This window comes from Lepisosteus platostomus, chromosome 4, assembly GCF_059453375.1.
Source record: "Lepisosteus platostomus isolate fLepPlt1 chromosome 4, fLepPlt1.hap1, whole genome shotgun sequence".
In the NCBI taxonomy this organism is placed as follows: domain Eukaryota; kingdom Metazoa; phylum Chordata; class Actinopteri; order Semionotiformes; family Lepisosteidae; genus Lepisosteus; species Lepisosteus platostomus.
In genome coordinates, this window is record NC_142614.1 from 10,833,683 (window position 1) to 10,854,426 (window position 20,744).

The 20,744-nt window shown below is 52.6% G+C and overlaps 1 protein-coding gene and 1 long non-coding RNA gene across 11 annotated transcripts in view; one reads left to right on the top strand and one right to left on the bottom strand.

Annotated features, from left to right (window-relative positions):
• Nucleotides 1–20,744, bottom strand: part of LOC148672617 (disks large homolog 4-like) — a 123,761-nt gene that overhangs the window by 35,252 nt on the left and 67,765 nt on the right. For 6 of the 10 annotated variants that reach the window (XM_088628408.1, XM_088628407.1, XM_088628413.1 and 3 more), the window contains one exon: nt 19,005–19,061. The exons of 2 other annotated variants lie outside the window; for them this stretch is intronic. In XM_088628408.1, the coding sequence (XP_088484534.1) occupies nt 19,005–19,061 (57 nt within the window). Of the gene's footprint in view, nt 1–12,946; nt 13,052–19,004; nt 19,062–20,744 lie in introns of those variants that run through there. 2 more of the 10 variants (XM_088628416.1, XM_088628415.1) reach the window with 1 other exon arrangement.
• LOC148672618 (uncharacterized) lies at nt 13,051–19,187 on the top strand. Its single transcript, XR_015935827.1, has 4 exons — nt 13,051–13,246; nt 16,847–17,090; nt 18,121–18,190; nt 18,681–19,187. It is a non-coding gene; the product is annotated as an uncharacterized LOC148672618 (long non-coding RNA).

Here is a 20,744-nt window from a genome sequence, read left to right on the forward strand (position 1 = left end):
GACACCCTGACAGACTGACACCCTGACAGACTGATGACCTGAGTTTCATACTGACACCCTGACAGACTGACACCCTGACAGACTGATGCCCTGAGTGTCAAACTGACACCCTGACAGACTGATGACCTGAGTGTCAAACTGACACCCTCACAGACTGACACCCTGACAGACTGATGCCCTGAGTGTCATACTGACACCCTGACAGACTGACACCCTGACAGACTGATGCCCCGAGTGTCATACTGACACCCTGACAGCCTGATCTTGAGTGTCATACTGACACCCTGACTGTCACACTGAGAGACTGACACCCTGACAGACTGATGCCCTGAACCTGCTTCACAGCAGATTTCTGAAAACCCACCCATGAACCCACCTACTGCAAACACTTTCTTCACACTGATGATGCAATTACCTGGTCTGAAAGAACGTCACAACATTAAAACGTAAAAAATAACAAGTAAGAGAGGAGATGAAAGAGTTCTGACAGGCGCGGAGAAGGGAGAGCAGTTACCCAGTCTCCGGAGACACAAATGAAGACAGAGATGCTGATAGGACATGATGGCAGCTTCTAAACACAGAGAGCATTAGCATATAAATCATCTACAGAGGGAGAGAGAATGAGTGAAGGGGAAAGGAGGTGGGAATGACATCTGACTGTACTGTAGACACTGCTAGAGCCACTGCTGTCCCTCTCCTCTCACACTCCCCCTGAATTCACCAGCACACACACACTGTCACACCTGACTGTACTGTAGACACTGCTAGAGCCACTGCTGTCCCTCTCCTCTCACACTCCCCCTGAATTCACCAGCACACACACACTGTCACACCTGACTGTACTGTAGACACTGCTAGAGCCACTGCTGTCCCTCTCCTCTCACACTCCCCCTGAATTCACTAGCACACACACACTGTCACACCTACTGCACTGCAGACACTGCTAGAGCACCAGACGCAATCGCACCAATCCAGCGAGATCCCCTCAGTGAGAGTGAGGCAGGTCTGCGGTGGTAGGAGTTGTTTGGTGTTTTCCCTGCTGGTGTGATCAGTGCGTGGGGGGAGTCGGGTCAGGCTACAGCCCTGGAGTGCAGTATTGAGCGCCCGCCCCCGTGGTGTGTTAATGGGGAGCAGAGTGTGGGAGAGAGGGCACCAACACAGAGTACCTCTCCACCCTCGTCCTCTAACACTTTCCATATTTAGCTCTCCATGTCCCACCTGCACTGCCATTCCTTCTCTTACTCTCCTATCACTCTGCTTCTCTGACACACTCTCTGCACCTCACCCCACTCTCCCTGTCTCTCTCACTCCTTCTCTCATCTTTCCTGGGGCTCTCCCCTCTGTATTCCTTTCTTCCTTTGCCAGACTCTCCCTCTCTCCCAATGCCAGGCCTCCTGCTCCATGCCGAGTGCCAAGGTGCCATCCCTCTCTCGTTCCATCCCTGACCACCCGTTGCCATGGCTACTCCATGGCAACAGCTGCCGAGGCCTCCGGGGAAATCCTGTTGTCTAGGCAACCAGGCCCTTCTGCACCAGCACTTTCCAGCAATTATCATACAAAACTGTCAATTAATGACTATCGGGATAGAGGAGCCTGGGACCTGAGAGGGAGGGAGTGAGGAAGAGTGTGGGATGAGAGATCAGTTGAGGAGAGAGGGAGTGAGGAAGAGTGTGGGATGAGAGATCAGTTGAGGAGAGAGGGAGTGAGGGATGAGAAATCAGTTGAGGAGAGAGGGAGAGAGGGAGTGAGGAAGAGTGTGGGATGAGATATCAGTTGAGGACAGAGGGAGTGAGGAAGAGTGAGGGATAAAAAAAGTGAGGAGAGAGGGAGTGAGAGAGAGGGACAGGGGGGTTACTGCGGAGGTAGAAAGAGGAAGGACTGAGCTGCCCAACAATTTGCAAAATTGGCCAGCAGCCATATCACCCTGCAACTCACAACTGGCAACCCACTGAAGCTAAGCAGGTGTGAGCCTGGTCAGTACCTGGATGGGAGACCTCCGGGGAAAAACTAAGGTTGCTGCTGGAAGAGGCGTTAGGGGGGCCAGCAGGGGGTGCTCACCCTGCGGCTCATGTGGGTCCTAATGCCCCAGTGTAGTGACGGGGACACTATACTGTAAACAGGCACCGTCCTTCGGATGAGACGTAAAACAGAGGTCCTGACTCTCTGTGGTCATTAAAAATCCCAGGGTGTTTCTCGAAAAGAGTAGGGCTGTAACCCCGGCATCCTGGCCAAATTTCCCCATCGGCTATTATCAATCATGGCCTCCTAATAATCCCCCTCTGTGAATTGGCTTCATTACTCTGCTCTCCTCCCCACTGATAGCTGATGTGTGGTGAGCGTTCTGGCGCACTATGGCTGCCGTCGCATCATCCAGGTGGGGCTGGACATTGGTGGTGGTGGAGGGGATCCCCATGACCTGTAAAGCGCTTTGAGTGGAGTGTCCAGAAAAAGCGCTATATAAGTGTAAGCAATTATTATTATTATTATTATTAAAAGTTGCAAAAGCTGCGCAATGGCCTTGGACATGTGAGACACGAGCAGGAGCTGTGGGGGGGTGTACTGAGCGTCAGCCACTGACTCATATGTACAACTGTCCTCTATCAGAGCAGCTCTTGTGAATCCAGCTCAGGCGCGGTCAGAATTCAGCATGGTCACATCTGGATCACAGCAGCTCAGGGGGAACTGGACATGAGCAGCCAGCGGGCAGAGATGCGGATGGTTATCCATCACATATAACTGACCCCCAGTCAGGTTTACTCCATAAAGCTACAAGACCACTTCCTGTACCGCAGAGAGCGGATCTGTCTGACCTGAAGCAACAGGTCGTTTGTGTCAGGCGTGTGCCGTGGGGAGTGTTACAGAGGAGAGCAGAGAGGGCGATGGAGATCCAGAGAGGCAAACTGATCCAAGTCTAGACAGGAAGAAGGAGAGGCAAGAGAGGGGCAGAGAGTGATGGAGAAAGAGAGGGAGACGTCTGGGGACTGTGAAGGAGAGGCGGAGAGATGAAGGGAGAAAGTTAAAGCTCACAGGTGGACACCACGGAGTCGGTCTCTTTAACGATAAGAATACTCTATTGTCCTGAATGCCAGTACATGTTTTGCTAATTGTTACTGCATCGGCAACACTGTCATTCACCAGTCCTGCTAATGAGGCTCTGAGACTATGAATCTGTAAAAGAAAAATCGAGCTCGTTCCTGTCCTCGTGGTGATTAATTGATCCGTGGTCATGTAGCCTGCATTTGTGCAGTCGGCTCTTATCCGTTGGCAGGTGACAAGTCGCTGAGGAGCTCCGGCTCCTCGCACACCGATCTGACCAGCCCTGCGCTGCTGGGCAGCCAGGCAGAAAACGCCCCCGTGTGGGGGCTGTCCAAGGCTCCCCACTGGGCGATCGATTCCTAACCGACCGCTGACACAAGAAAAACTCTTCTCCATCCCTCCCTCCCTCTGGCGCGCCAGCCCAGTGCCCAGGATGGGGTACAGGATTGAGTTTGGGAGTGTTCGGGACAGACAACACTCCTTTACACAATGAGGGGTGGGGGTGAGGAACATGGCTGGAGCGGATTCTGTAGGATCCATTCAGAAGAGGCAGGATGGGATCCAGGGATCCGGACAACCCAACCCTCGCCCCCGCCCCGCCCCGTCTCCCCGCGGCGGGAGAGAGAACGGAGGGGTCTCCCCTCGCCTGCGCCCCGCCCCGTCTCCCCGCGGCGGGAGAGAGAAGGGAGGGGTCTCCCCTCGCCTGCGCCCCGCCCTGTCTCCCCGCGGCGGGAGAGAGAACGGAGGGGTCTCCCCTCGCCCGCGCCCCGCCCTGTCTCCCCGCGGCGGGAGAGAGAACGGAGGGGTCTCCCCTCGCCCCTGCCCCTGCCCCGCCCCGCCCCGTCTCCCCGCGGCGGGAGAGAGAACGGAGGGGTCTCCCCTCGCCCGCTCCCCGCCCTGTCTCCCCGCGGAAATCTGCTGCTTGTGCCGGATTGTCAAGGCGCTTTAGAGACTCTCTCTATAAATAGACGCGTCGCCGCATCAGACGAGCAGTGCAGACAGCTTTTAATGAGTGTTAATTATGGCTTTAAAGACACCGCGGCTGTCAGGAAGCACGAAAGGGAAACAAGACGAGTCTCTATAAATAACTCTCGCGCCGCGCTGGCAGCCGTCGCCGTGGCCCGATCTGCGCGCCCCTCTTCATCATCCTCTCCTCCGCCAGCCGGCGCGTTCCCGTCCCCGGACCACAGCCAGCTTCCCGATCGGGACGCTTGCAGCTGTAACTGTGGGGGAGTGCAGGCTGGGAGTGAAGAGAGGGAGGACAGGGCTGGCAGAAATGGTTTCAGTGGATCTCCTTATATTGGTCAAGTGATTTTTAACACTATTGTGTACTATTTATACTGTTTATTCACTTGTATGAACATTTCTCTCCCTGCCTCTCTTAATGAACACCCTAAATCTCATCTTCTCCCACCATTCTCCATTCTCCCACAATCTCCCAATCCCTACCATCTCCTAACCCATCTCCCACAATCTCCCAATCCCTACCATATCCTAACCCATCTCCCACAATCTCCCAATCCCTACCATCTCCTAACCCATCTCCCACAATCTCCCAATCCCTACCATCTCCTAACCCATCTCCCACAATCTCCCAATCCCTACTATCTTCCAATCTCATAACCCATCTCCTACAATCTCCAAATCCATCTCTCACATCTTCCAATCCCAAGGATTGGGATCTCCCCAATCTCCCAAGGAAATTGAAGCACATGGTACAGCTCCCTGGGATCATGGGGGGGAAAGCATGCAAACTCCACCCAGACAGGTGCCGCAGTCCTGAGAACTGGGAGGCCTCCTCACCTGTGTGCCACCCTGTGCCACTGGCTAGTTACAGCAAATAGTTAAGAAGCTATTTTAAAAAAAACTACATGAATAACCCAGAAAAGGTTGAGTCTGGAGTGGGAGAAATTAGAGAAACATGGTGAACACAGAAAAAAGAGACCACAGAGTTCAGAAAAAGCAAGGAGGAGCAGAAGAAGAGCAAATTATTCATTTAGTAATATTAATTCTTAAATTAGTGCACTGGTTATTGCACTGTATCAATCAAATGATTAATTTGATCACTAACATCACTGTCGAGGAAGACAGATGGTCCAGCTGAGCCATGGAAACTGAGGGAATGAGAGGAAGGAAGTGAGAAATCGGGACAGAAGAACAGAGGGACACAAAAGGAAGGAGTGAAAAAGAGGGAGGGGAGGTGCAGAGTGTGAGAGAGCAGGGGAGTGATGGGAGTGAGTACAGTGACTGTCTGAGCCGAGCTGCGCAGTGGATGTTCAGCTGAGCCTCGTTACGTGAAGTGCAGTCATGGAGACGGGCAGTATTGACCCACACTGGACTCAGAGAAGGCTGAGATCTGACTGAGTGGTGCAGGGAATAGGACACTGTATGAATAAGTCGTCACAACTAATACACACAATATCAGACCCACTGCTGACCCTCTTCTCTCACACTCACCCTGAATTCACCAGCACACACACACACTGTCACACCTGACTGTACTGTAGACACTGCTAGAGCCACTGCTGTCCCTCTCCTCTCACACTCCCCCTGAATTCACCAGCACACACACACTGTCACACCTGACTGTACTGTAGACACTGCTAGAGCCACTGCTGTCCCTCTCCTCTCACACTCCCCCTGAATTCACCAGCATACACACACTGTCACACCTGACTGTACTGGAGACACTGCTAGAGCCACTGCTGTCCCTCTCCTCTCACACTCACCCTGAATTCACCAGCACACACACACTGTCACACCTGACTGTACTGGAGACACTGCTAGAGCCACTGCTGTCCCTCTCCTCTCACACTCCCCCTGAATTCACCAGCACACACACACACTGTCACACCTGACTGTACTGTAGACACTGCTAGAGCCACTGCTGTCCCTCTCCTCTCACACTCACCCTGAATTCACCAGCACACACACACACTGTCACACCTGACTGGACTGTAGACACTGCTAGAGCCACTGCTGTCCCTCTCCTCTCACACTCCCCCTGAATTCACCAGCATATACGCACTGTACTGAACTGCAGACACTGGAGAAGGCTATAGAGACAGAGGAAGTAGAGATAAATAGAGAGAAAGGTAGGAGAGAGAAAGAGAGATAAAAGGAATGAGAATAGTGAGAGGTAGAAGAGAATGAGATAGGAGCACATCAGACAGCAGTAGATAGGGGGATGAATTGAGAGAAAGGCAGTGAGCAGCCTAGTACACATTTATTCTCTCACACTGCGATAACCTGGCTGTGCCCTGGAGTGCTTATATAATCATGGCTGTGTTGGCTGGAGAGCGCCAGTGAGAGTGTGTCTCAGAGCTGTGCTCTGCTCCACAGTCCCAGGGCACATCAGAGCACAGCTCAGCGGCTTCAGCTCCCTCCCGCTGATTTAATTAACGCGATTTCCCTCGTCGGCCAGCCTGCCTCACTCACACTGACAGCCCTGCCAAAGCCCAGAAGCTCCACACCACACCATTATAAAACACCTCACATTGCTGAGGCCTCAGGAGCACTGTGACAGCGCTGGGGGACCGAGGGACACTGTGACAGCACTGGAGGACTGAGGAACACTGTGACAGCACTGGAGGACTGATGAACACTGTGACAGGGCTGGGGGACTGAGGAACACTGTGACAGCGCTGGGGGACTGAGGAACACTGTGACAGTCCTGGGGGACTGAGGAACACTGTGACAGCGCTGGGGGACTGAGGAACACTGTGACAGTCCTGGAGGACTGAGGAACACTGTGACAGTCCTGGGGGACTGAGGAACACTGTGACAGCGCTGGGGGACTGAGGAACACTGTGACAGCGCTGGAGGACTGAGGAACACTGTGACAGTCCTGGAGGACTGATGAACACTGTGACAGTCCTGGGGGACTGAGGGACACTGTGACAGCGCTGGGGGACTGAGGGACACTGTGACAGCACTGGGGTACTAAGGAACACTGTGACAGTCCTGGAGGACTGAGGGACACTGTGACAGTCCTGGGGGACTGAGGGACACTGTGACAGGGCTGGAGGACTGAGGGACACTGTGACAGCGCTGGGGGACTGAGGAACACTGTGACAGCGCTGGGGGACTGAGGAACACTGTGACAGCGCTGGGGGACTGAGGAACACTGTGAAAGCGCTGGGGGACTGAGGAACACTGTGACAGCACTGGAGGACTGAGGAACACTGTGACAGTCCTGGGGGACTGAGGAACACTGTGACAGTCCTGGAGGACTGAGGAACACTGTGACAGCGCTGGAGGACTGATGAACACTGTGACAGTCCTGGAGGACTGATGAACACTGTGACAGCGCTGGGGGACTGAGGAACACTGTGAAAGCGCTGGGGGACTGAGGAACACTGTGACAGTCCTGGAGGACTGAGGAACACTGTGACAGTCCTGGGGGACTGAGGAACACTGTGACAGTCCTGGAGGACTGAGGAACACTGTGACAACGCTGGGGGACTGAGGAACACTGTGACAGCACTGGAGGACTGAGGAACACTGTGACAGTCCTGGGGGACTGAGGAACACTGTGACAGTCCTGGAGGACTGAGGGACACTGTGACAGTCCTGGAGGACTGAGGGACACTGTGACAGCGCTGGAGGACTGAGGGACACTGTGACAGCGCTGGGGGACTGAGGAACACTGTGACAGTCCTGGAGGACTGAGGAACACTGTGACAGTCCTGGAGGACTGAGGGACACTGTGACAGCGCTGGAGGACTGAGGAACACTGTGACAGCGCCGGAGGACTGAGGAACACTGTGACAGTCCTGGAGGACTGAGGGACACTGTGACAGTCCTGGGGGACTGAGGGACACTGTGACAGCACTGGGGTACTAAGGAACACTGTGACAGTCCTGGAGGACTGAGGAACACTGTGACAGTCCTGGAGGACTGAGGAACATTGTGACAATCCTGGAGGACTGAGGGACACTGTGACAGTCCTAGAGGACTGAGGGACACTGTGACAGCGCTGGAGGACTGAGGGACACTGTGACAGCACTGGGGGACTGAGGAACACTGTGACAGTCCTGGAGGACTGAGGAACACTGTGACAGCGCTGGGGGACTGAGGAACACTGTGACAGTCCTGGAGGACTGAGGGACACTGTGACAGTCCTGGGGGACTGAGGGACACTGTGACAGCACTGGGGTACTAAGGAACACTGTGACAGTCCTGGAGGACTGAGGGACACTGTGACAGTCCTGGGGGACTGAGGGACACTGTGACAGGGCTGGAGGACTGAGGGACACTGTGACAGCGCTGGGGGACTGAGGAACACTGTGACAGCGCTGGGGGACTGAGGAACACTGTGACAGCGCTGGGGGACTGAGGAACACTGTGAAAGCGCTGGGGGACTGAGGAACACTGTGACAGCACTGGAGGACTGAGGAACACTGTGACAGTCCTGGGGGACTGAGGAACACTGTGACAGTCCTGGAGGACTGAGGAACACTGTGACAGCGCTGGAGGACTGATGAACACTGTGACAGTCCTGGAGGACTGATGAACACTGTGACAGCGCTGGGGGACTGAGGAACACTGTGAAAGCGCTGGGGGACTGAGGAACACTGTGACAGTCCTGGAGGACTGAGGAACACTGTGACAGTCCTGGGGGACTGAGGAACACTGTGACAGTCCTGGAGGACTGAGGAACACTGTGACAACGCTGGGGGACTGAGGAACACTGTGACAGCACTGGAGGACTGAGGAACACTGTGACAGTCCTGGGGGACTGAGGAACACTGTGACAGCGCCGGAGGACTGAGGAACACTGTGACAGTCCTGGGGGACTGAGGAACACTGTGACAGTCCTGGGGGACTGAGGAACACTGTGACAGCGCCGGAGGACTGAGGAACACTGTGACAGCGCTGGTGATCCGAAGCAAGACCATCTTTATTGGCACTTTGAGAAACATGCGGCTGTCGCTTTGCTCTGTTGACCACACACTCTAGCACAGCGATCCCTGAAAGAAGAATCGACTATCACGTCCTCGCACTGCGGTGGGCTGAGGCGAGCAGCCCGCTGCGACTTCATTAACACACCGGCAGAGATGGATGGAGCCGATTTTTAATAAACCAACCTCTTGCGTGTTACTCACTCGCTCTCCAGAGACGCAATCCCAAGCCTTTCTGAGCAATTACTGAGGTTCCGAGAGCATCCTTCACGCCCCCCTACTGCAGCAAAGGAGCGAGCGAACTTTCCCAGCTGTGGGGACAGCGCAGAAGAGGACACTGCACAGGGCCTCTCCAGCCTCAAACACTCTCCACAACACCCACAGGAATCCAAGTGAATTCAAGCCGAATGAGCCGTCCATCCATCATGCTGAAGCAGATTCTCTGGGATTTTTCAGGCTGCATGATGAGATCCTGGGATCAATGAGAAACCACAGCAACCCGCCCGGTTGAAGAGAGATCTCTGCTACAGTCCCTTTCTCTTCAATCTCACTGGCGTCCCTGGCCCTCGTTTCTCTAACAGTTCCGACGTATTCTGGGCTGGCACTGTAAATATCTTTTCCAGATTTTGACCATTTGTTTGAAGTCTCCCTTTGCTCAACAGTATTGCTCATGGATCTGAGGATCTTGTCATCCAATCAGCGCCTGAATTATCCCAGAAAATCTACTTCTACAAGATGCCTGGGCAGCTTGTTCCAGACACCCACCACCCTTTGCGTAAACAACTTCTTAAGCTTTGAACACAAGTGCCCGACAGAGCCTGTTCATCAGGGAGAACACTGGAAACTACCCGTGCTCTACCTCTGACCTTACACAATCAGAGATGTAACTAACCCCACTCTCCATGGCTGGCTCACTCATCCTCCAGCGCCCATAAGAGGGAGTGAGTGCTGATGGGGGAGTGGTCCCTCTCTCACTGAGCTTGCAGGTACCCAGTCGAGACCCAGGGCAGCACTGTGGTGTAAGAAGCCCAGGTTAGCTGACTGAACACTGACACTCAGGGGATCCCACTCACAGTGGGCATAATTACCCTGGCCTTGTCTGGACTATAGGGGCTCAACACCAGTGAGCCTTCGTTAGAGGATAACTGGGAGTTTGCGATCTTTAACCAACACTCAAAGGCTTCGAATAAAAGCATCTGCTCAAATAATTAGCGTTTGGATTCGTTGCTAAAAAAGCTAAAAAACAGCCTCAAGATATCAGGAGCCTGGAAAAACTCAGCAGTTCTGAATGAGTCAGCAGCTCACGTAACCCCTTGGGGGCTTTGGAGATGCACTCTGATAAAAGACAGCTGCTTTCTTGAAAAAAAACCTGGAAATCCACACTAGACAGGCTGGTGCATCTGACCCCAAGTGATTTCACCGGGGAAATCTCCTGGTCAGTCGGAACGTGCCAAGAGAGAGGCACGCCCACGCACTCAGGCTGTAGTGACAGATTCCCAGCACTATGCAGAACTGGTACCTCACACAGCAAAGGCAACGGCTGGGATCAATACAAGAAACACTACAGTAAAGGACACTGGGGACTGATTCATTAGGGACACTGCAGTAAAGAGTCTGAGCATTGATCAGCTACAGATCCAGGAGAGATCAGTAACAGATACTGTACAGTCAAGCTATCTAGTATTGATCATTAACAGCTACAGTAAAAACGCTCTGTATTCATTAGAGATGCAGTAGAGTGAACACACTGACCATCAAGTAATTAGAAACACACTACAGAGAGGTATTAATTGGACACTTGCAAAATCTAGAGTGCCCACTCACACACAGCTGCAGTGTTTAACACTACAGAGTGTGTTCATACTCCAACAGCTGCAGTGCTTAACAGTGTTTAACAGTGTTTAACACTAGTGTGCTCACACTCACACACAGCTGCAGTGTTAAACACTACAGAGTGTGCTTGCACGCACGCACTCCTGCAGTGCTTAACACTATAGTGTGCTCACACTCACGCAGCAGCAGTGTTTAACACTAGTGTGCTCACACTCACACACAACTGTAGTGTTTAACACTATAGAGTGTGCTCACACTCACACACAACTGTAGTGTTTATCACTACAGAGTGTGCTCATACTCACATACAGCTGCAGTGATTAACACCATAGTGCTTGCTCTATTACTCTACACACTGAGCCAGGAACAGTGCAGTGTTGCATAAACGGCACTAAAATAGTGCTTTTCAGTGGCACCCACTCAATCGTATTTATACATTCACACCCCAGTGAGCCCGCACACAGAGACACACAGCAATGAAACAAAAACACCGCTGTGTCCTCCACATACACAGACATCACAAGTACAGCATTTAGAAGTTACAGGAACTTTCAGAATCCTACAACCTTACAGCAGTGAAAGACACTGTGGACAGATGTATCTGCCCTAAACATAACAACAATAATATTATTGCAACAGTAACTGTGGCAGAACTGCAGCAGTTTTACAGTGTATTTTGCTCCCAGTGATGCCTCCAGGAGCTTGTTGACTGGCCCCTGTGTGCCAGGACAGAGCCACGCCCCTTGCCCTCTGCTCACCAGGCCCGGTATAGGGCTCATGTAACACGCAGCTGACACGCGCGTTCCCCGCGCTCCAGGGACCACGGCCTCCCAGATTCAAGCACGGCTTTCCGCCGGAAGGACTAGAGATCCTCGGGGCCCCTCTGCCCAGAGCGGAAATGAAGGAGCACCAGAGAGGAGTGGGAACTGGGCTGCGACATCCCCAGGTGTGGAACAGCACAACTCTGTGTTCAAAATCAGACCCGGCGGCTGTTGTTTTGTGGCCATGGGAATGAAACGAGTGCTACAGTGCGTTGTGGTCTCCTGTACTGCAAGCTGCTCTCTCTTTGGCTCTGCTGAGAGGCTTTGGCTCTGGTTGGGATGTTTAGCGTGACGTGAGGATCGCAGACTGCAGGTGTACAGGGGTTCTGACTCGTCCACGAGGAACAGACAGCAGAGCCTGACGGGAACAGATCTACAGGCAGGAGAGCAGAGCCTGATGGGAACAGATCTACAAGCAGGAGAGCAGAGTCTGAGGGGAACAGATCTACAGGCAGGAGAGCAGAGCCTGATGGGAACAGATCTACAGGCAGGAGAGCAGAGCCTGATGGGAACAGATCTACAGGCAGGAGAGCAGAGTCTGAGGGGAACAGATCTACAGGCAGGAGAGCAGAGTCTGACAGGAACAGCCCAACAAGCAGGAGAGCAGAAGCTGGTGGGAACAGATCTACAAGCAGGAGAGCAGAGCCTGACTGGAACAGATCTACAAGCCGGACAGCAGAGTCTGATGGGAACAGCCCTGACCAGACACGGGCACTACAGACTTTCCAGTTCTGATCATCGGCAGTGGTAATATTAGCATGAAGACGGCAAAAAACAACATTTATAGAACAGCAGAAACGGGCAACCCCTACAGTTCACCTCACACGGGAAAGCTCAAAGCACGTGCAGGTTGCTGGGCTATTTCCAGAAAGGAAACCGAGTGAACCAGTAATCCCACTTCATCGGGAAGCTCTGAAATCGCTCAACACCAGTAATAACGGCCAATGCCTGCTACTAACCAAACTACAGCGCGCATTTCAGACAGAAAAACAAGCTCGTCTTCTGCCCCGTGGGACAAAACACTGCGGGTGGTTCTGCCTCTTTTTTGCGTTTTAGCCCCTCTCTTGTCTGTTCAAGAAGAGGGGCGGCTGAAAACACCCCTCACAGTTCGCGCACACACCCCCCCTCCCCTCCTGTTAATTCACACAAGCTCTCGCATGCATCAGCGCCCACGCACGCCGTGTCAAAATCACCCAGGACACGGGGTGGCCCGTGAGGTCCGCCGGTGCTTGTCGAGGATAAGGCTCTTCCACAGCCCCCAGCCCGTGTGCGGGGAATGTGAGACAGCTGCCCGGCGCCTGACGCGCACCGCCACACGCACACACACCCGGCGGGAGAGCCGGCCGCTCCTACCGTGAACCGGTGCCGCTGTTTCTTGGCCTTCCGGACGTTATTGATGAACCGGCGGCCCATCTTCTTGGCGTACCACACCGACACGAACATGACCGGGCCCGGGCCGGCGGCAAGTCAGCCCGCCCCCGGGGCGAGGAGGGGAGAGACGGGGCGTCGCCGTTCAGAGCCGAGCGAGGAAGGAAAAGAAGCTCCCCGGGACCGAGCTGGGAACGGGATACTGACGGCGGACCAGACTTTGCGAGACTCCCCCCTGCTTTCAAACCCGGCAACACTGACATCGATAGACGAACCGCTGAAAAGGTGAATACTGACAGGCTACATGCGAGAGAAAAAGTTAAAAATAAGGAAATTCGATGTAAAAAACGAGAAGATGTGCAGGTGAGCGGTCCGGCGCTCGGTGGTCCGGCATTGATAGTCCACAAATCGTGGGTTGAAGCGGTAAGGGCTCGGTTCGGCAGGAAGACTGATCCGGCAAGAGTCCGGAGAGGAAAAGGCAGGGAGGGAGAGAGAGAGAATGAGACCGGGGGCAGCCGAGGCGGCTCGACGATGTAGTTCTTCCCCGTCTCCGCGCTCTTCAGATTTTCTTTCACTCGCTGAAATATTTATTGCCGGTTGTATCGGCCCCCCGCTCGCGCCGAGTGGAGCCGAGGTGTCCGCGCGCACAAATAAAAGGCGGAGGGGGGGGGCGCGAGCTCGAGAAGAGGCGAGTCTCAGTCTTCCTCTTCCCTCCGCCCCCCAGCCAGCCGCCACAAACTCACATTTCTGTTGAACACAAGCGCAAGGCGCAACGGAAGGGGGATCCTTTCTGACGTCGCCGGAGTCTTTCCGCAGCCCTGCAGGGAGAGCGCGGTGCCGGTCCGGTCTCCTCCGCAGAGTTGTGGGCGAGGGAGGTAGAAAAACAGCACAAAACAAGCGGCGCTTCCTTCTTCTCTGCGAGCCGCAGTCTCTCTCCCTCTCACACGGGCATTCCTCTCTCTCTCTCCTCCTGGGTATCGGCGGCCCCAGTATCTGCACACGCCCGCCCTCTCTGGTCTCAGCCCGCCACCAGTCAGCTCGGTCTGTATCGCCGAGTGAGGGAGAGGGGCGGGCGTGTACTGCGGGGGGGAATTGGACCGGATTACTTCCATGTAACTGTCTACACATACAGGTATGTAGTAGGTGCAGGCGGAGCACGCACTAGCTTAAAGAACGAGGTCTATTAATCCTGCGTGGTAATCAATTTAATCGTTTTGAAGTTTATTGACCCTTCATTCATTCTCCTGCGAGGATGAATTAATCCAGCTCAGAGAGAAGGACCCAGCGCTCGCCTCTACATACTGCAAGGCGCTCGCCAAACAGATTTGCATAACAGCAGTCTTTTACAGCCAGTCATTTAAAAAACCCGTCCTGCGGTTCGTCAGTTATCCCGGCCATCCGCGGTACACTCTGTATGGACCAGTATAAACGAGCACAAAGCTGTACTGCAGCACGTCATTGATTTCAGAAAAAACTAATTATGGCCCATAGACGGCAGGACTGTGTCCCATCGCACTGTATCGAACTTTTAATCGAACTGTATCGGCTCTGAACACCTCTGCACAGAGCAGTAGAGAGCAATGAAGACCAGGACCAGAATGAATCAATCGATTTAAACCTGTCAGCTGGGTTTACATTACAACACAAAACCACACAAACCAGTACCACCATCGACCACCACAGCACAGCTGAGTGCTGACCAGCACAGCTCTGCACTGACCAGTACAGCACTGCACTGCACTGACCAGCATAGGTCCGCACTTACCACTAAAACACTGACCTGCACAGCACTGACCACCAAAACACTGACCAGCACAGCACCACACTGACCAGCACAGCTCTGCACTGACCAGCACAGCACTGACCATCAAAACACTGACCAGCACAGCACCGTACTGACCAGCACAGATCCGCACTGACCACCAAAACACTTCCCAGCACAGCACCACACTGACCGGCATAGGTCTGCTCTGACCACCAAAACACTGACCAGCACAGCTCCACACTGACCACTAAAACACTGACCAGCATAGGTCCACACTGACCACCAAAACACTGACCAGCACAGCTCCACACTGACCAGCATAGGTCCACACTGACCACTAAAACACTGACCAGCACAGCTCCACACTGACCGGCACAGCTCTGCTGTGCTCTGTGCTGCTCTCTGCCTTCAGCACCATGGCCAGCTCCACCAGGAGCTGGAACAGGACAGTGGGAAAGAGCTACTGCTCGGGCTCCGAACCCCAGTGAGGGCTAGAATCTGAGTTTCCTGTCTCTCTCTCCCTCCCTCTCTCTCTCTCTCCCTTTCTCCCTCCCTCTCCCTGTCTCTCTCTCTCTCCCCCTCCCTCTGTCAATTCAATTCAATTCAAGGTGCTTTATTAGCATGGCCGACGGGTACAATCAGTGTTGCCAAAGCAAATAAAAATAAAATTAATATGAAACAAAACAAAAAATAAAAGTAAAATAAAATCTACAGACATATTACAGACATTTTACAACAAAGACATAAAAAATATTTACATATACTGTAAACATATTGAGCATTATTGGGAGACAGACTCACTGTTCCTCAGGCTGTGACCAGTATGTGGAGATCACATACTGGGCTGCCAGTTCAACTGAGTTCCCTCCTCCCTTTCACAGTAGGATTGGGACCCGTTGTGATTCTGGCAGGTATGGGAACTCTGGGATCAGATTTCTGAGTTTAGGGAAGAATGTTTCTCTAATCCCAGAGTATCTGTCACAGTGCAGTAGGAAGTGCACCTCTGTCTCTATTTCTCCCCGCTGGCAGTGGGAGCACAGCCTGTCCTCTCTGGGCAGCCAGGTCTGCCTGTGTCAAGGCTGTGGCCACTGAGCCTGTCCTCTCTGGGCAGCCAGGTCTGCCTGTGTCGTCCAGTTTCTATGGCCAGGCTGTGGTCACTGAGCCTGTACTTCCTCAGGGTGTTTCTTTTTGCTGTTTCTTATCTTGGTTAAATATTCGACTAGTGTGTATTGTCTGTTTAGGGATCTGTAGCATTCCAGTTTATGTTGTGTTTGTGTGTGTGTGTCCCAGTGTGTGAGATGTTGCTGTTTGATCTGTGCTGTGATGTGGTTGATTCTGAGTTGTGGTTCTCTAGCAGTGCTGTCCTGAGGCTGGCTGGTGTTGGTGTGGCTCAGGTAGTGAGCCCCAGGACCAGCTGGCTCAGGGGGCTCTGTTTTGGGCTCAGCTCTTGGCTCAGCAGGGCCCTGTGGTGGTAGGAACTTTGATCAGTGTTTTTTAGGTGTAGCCAATACTTTATTAACCTCTTCTGTATGTTTATTAATAATGGGTATTGGCCTAATTCGGCCCTGCACCCGTTGTGAGGTGTTTTTCTCTGCACACAGAGGATGTTTCTACAGCTCTCCATGTGTACAGTTTCTGTGGGGTGTTTGTCCCATTTAATGTAATCCTGGTCTGTGAGGGGACCCCACACTTCACTGCCATATAGGGCATTGGGTTGGATTACACTTTCAAATATTTGGAGCCAGATTCTTGTTGGTGGGTTGATGTTGAAGAGCCTCCTTCTTATTGCGTAGAAGGCCCTGAGTGCCTTCTCCCTCAGTGGCTTCACTGCCAGGTCAAAACTCCCATCTCTCTCTCTCCCTGTGTCCTGGTCTCTCACTCTCTCTCTCTCCCTGTCTCTCTCTCCCTCCCTCTCCCTCTCCCTCTATCTCTCTCTCCCCCTCCCTGTCTCTCTCTCCCTCTGTCTCTGTCTCTGTCTCTGTCTCTGTCTCTGTCTCTGTCTCTGTCTCCCTTTCTCTCCCTCTCCCTCTGTCTCCCTCTCCCTCTCTCTCTCTCTCTCCCCCCCTCTCTCTCTCCCCCCCTCCCCTGCTGGCTCTGCCTGCTGCTCTCTCTCCCTGCAGACCGGGGCTCTGTAATTACTGCTGTGCGCCTCATTCAGAGGGAAAGAGAGGAAGAGAGGAATCAGCCCGGAGAGGCGGCGGCTTGACGGGGAAGATGGCGCTCCGAGCCCCTGGGGCTCAGCTGCGCCGGATTCCGGACTCTGTAATTGAATTTCAGTAACACTGCCCAGCCGCCTGGAAAGCCCAGCCTTGCACGGGGAGGGCTCTGCAGATGGACGGGGGAAAGGAACACAAGTTTACTGCAGTAAATTCATATGACATTCACATTTGTACCACACGGATATTGGACACAGACTTTGTTTTGCCACAGTTTATACTGACCAAGACTTCACCATGTGTCTCTGTCCTTTTACCGGGATTCTACCATACTAGCACCACACACTGCTATGGTATAAACACTTTCTTTACACCACATTGCAACTCAGTCCAGCTCATCTGTATCTTCACACTCACACTCATCATCCTCAGATCTGTAGAGACTGTAAAGACACTCAGTCCAGCTCATCTGTATCTTCACATTCACACTCATCACCATCAGATCTGTAGAGACTGTAAACACACGCAGTCCAGCTCATCTGTATCTTCACATTCACACTCATCACCATCAGATCTGTAGAGAAACCCTGTGTTTGAGGAAGCAGTTCTGATGTGTATTTGTGGGGGTGGCATGGTGGGAGTTGTGAGGATTTTCTAGTTTGTCTTTCTTGTCCTCAATCTATCTCCTCCCTGTCTATTTTGGCCCCCAGTCAAAAGCCTCCCCTTTCTCTCCCTGCCTCTCTTTCTTCTCCACCTTTTGCAGGGGACCTCTGTGTCAGAAAGTAGCATCCTCACTCCCTTTCATGTCTGTTAAACACCACTACTTCTGAATAAAATGATACAAACAGGGATGATGTTGCTAGGAGACCACCTTCCTTCCGTTACTATAGCGACGGAAGACAGCCTCAGGCGAGTGATGGAGTGTGTGCATGTCAGTTTCTGCAAGGGGGCAGGGAGTGGGGGTGTCACTGCTCTTTCCATTAGAACCAGAACTGTTCTGAACAACAGAACAAGAATGTATCGAACTCTTACAATTGCAGTCCTTATGCTAAAGCATGGTAGCAATCATTTCTCATGTACACACAACACAGGCAGAGGACACAGGAAATCATCAGTTCAGCTTAGTGCAGTTCATTTCAAGAGTATTTTGTATGTCTAACTGGAATAATTCACAGTTCCAGCTGGAGGCTGCTCTCTCTTCCACAGCAGTGACACAGGCCTGTCTAACTGTATTACAGCAGTCCCCTCGCGGAGAGCTGGACTGGGAATTGCATACGGAGAATCGTGACACCTTGTGGATGATGTGAGGTACTGCAGATGGTTCTGCAAAATAACTACAGCACTTGCATAACCTCGACCAGTGACGTCATCCCTGTCTCTGAATACTAAAGAGCTGAGCCACAGTTTCACGCTTCCTGACCAAGACTGCTTTACTGGACTCATCTGAGGAGTCATGGATAGCGTTTCCATTTGTCAAACAGTCAGGGTTTGGATTGTGCAACGTTTATGGCCGAGGTCTCCCACTCCTGTGCTTAGGGGACCCCTTTCACTCAGGCCTGCTAGTTTCCATTCCATCTAAACTGACAGCGGCCTCATTTCAGTCTTAGTGAACTTCACTGGATGTTTTTCTAGGGTTATTCCTACTCAAACATTTGAGATCTGAAGTTCCCAATAAACGGTAAATCAGTCAAACCTACTCAGGTACCACCAACACAGTTGGTAACAGGTTCTGAACAATAATCTTAGAATATGCAGACTGTCCCAGAATACTCATTTTGCAATGTTTCCCTTGTTCCAGCATACTGATCCAATAAGAAGAGAGAAGTCTTTATGTGACCAGGTGCACAAACACTAAGCTACAGCCCCCATGTACACAGCAGGGCGTGCTCTGGAGCGATCTGAGGGATAGCAGCTGTGCCCCACCTGGGATTTGAACCTGCACCCTGGAGCGCAGGGTGGTGGGAATGGAGATTCCGGCCGGGATGAGCTCTTTCCCCGCCCGAGTATGCCAGTACGCCACACGGGGGAAGAGATGACACACAGGAAGGGGTGGAAAAGTCATGCGGGTGAAAGAAACAGACAGACACCTACAAGTACAGAAAGAGCTCCGGGTGCAGCTTACCAGTGTGGAGGCAGCGGAGGTGTAGAGGGGGGTCTGGCCGGCAGAGAGAAGTACCGGCTGGAAAAATAACAGAGGAGGGGGTGTGACTGCAGGCTGGAACAGCGAGGAGGGGGTAAGTGGAGGGAGTGGAACAGTAAGAGTACTTAGAGGCAAGGAGTAGGTAGCCAGCTATCACAACACGCTTCTTCCTGATTCAATTTCTGTAGTTCACAGGAACAAAGACACAACTCCCATGGCATAAAATAACTGGTCTGATCCAGTCCAGGGTTTACAGTGTCGGCCAGACTCCCACTGCACAGCAGTCTGATCCAGTCCAGGGTTTACAGTATCAGCCATCAGACTCCCACTGCACAGCAGACTGATCCAGTCCAGGGTTTACAGTGTCAGTTATCGGACTCCCTCTGCACAGCAGTCTGATCCAGTCCAGGGTTTACAGTATCAGTTATCAGACTCCCACTGCACAGCAGTCTGATCCAGTCCAGGGTTTACAGTATCGGTTATCAGACTCCCACTGCACAGCAGTCTGATCCAGTCCAGGATTTACAGTGTCGGCCATCAGACTCCCACTGCACAGCAGTCTGATCCAGTCCAGGGTTTACAGTGTCAGTTATCAGACTCCCACTGCACAGCACTGCACTACACCCTGGGGACACTCAACCAATAGAATTGGTGAGAGTGAGGAGAAAGACTTCTGCCTGGACTGCAGGGGTTTCTCCTGCACTCTGAACAGGACTGAACAGGTCTGGAGCCCAATGAGCTCTGTTCTCACAGACTGCTCTCGCCAGGACTCCAAACAGAAACATTCAATCAGACCTTTTCCAAGGGGGCGCTGTGATAGCCACATCAACTCCATGCCTCTAGGGGGCAGAGTCTTACAACAGAGTCACTGTGTAAGACAGCAGCAGGGGGCTGGGGTGTATACACAATGCAGGACAGTAGGATTAAAACAAAGGCATTTATTTATTTTGTAATAGCACTCATCTCGTAGCATTAAACAGCTTTAATGCAGCCCATCAAAAAGAGCCTTTGACAGACAGTGAGACAGCAAAGCCTCATCAGGACAGGGAGAGAGAGAGTGAGACACACAGGGAGTGTGTGACTGGGAGACACTGAGACAGAAACAGTGAGAGGCAGATTGACAGACTGACACACAGACCTGCATATTCAGAGAGAGTGAGACACACACAGAAACAGAGAGACACAGTGAGGGAGAGACAGAGCGAGAGACTCACACACAGAGCTGAGCCCTGAACACCAGGGTTCAGCCAGACAGAGTGAGAGAGACAGAACAAGTGAGAGAGAGAGTGACTGGGTTCAGTCTACAGTGTGACAGAGAGTGAGCTACAGCACATATTAACACAGCCACAGAGACACGCAGATCAGACTCAAAGAGGATCACAAATCCTTGTAAGAACAATTACTGTAAATGTTGAAAAGCATCAAAACACTACAGCGCAATGTACAACAACACACCAGCCCATCACGGACTGCACAGCAGAGTGCAACACACAACAACACACAGGTACATCACGGGCAGGGAGCAGACCCCGCTTTGCGCCCCGTTTTTTGGGGGATGGGCTCCGGGTGGCTGTGACCCTCACTGGGGATATGTGGCTCTCCGCTGATGCTGAGGATTATGTCGTATTGTAACGATCAGGTGCCTAGAGTCAAAGCTGGGATGTTCCAGTCAGGCTTGCTATCTGCACATAATCTAAGGGCCAGTCTAGTGTCACAGTGAAG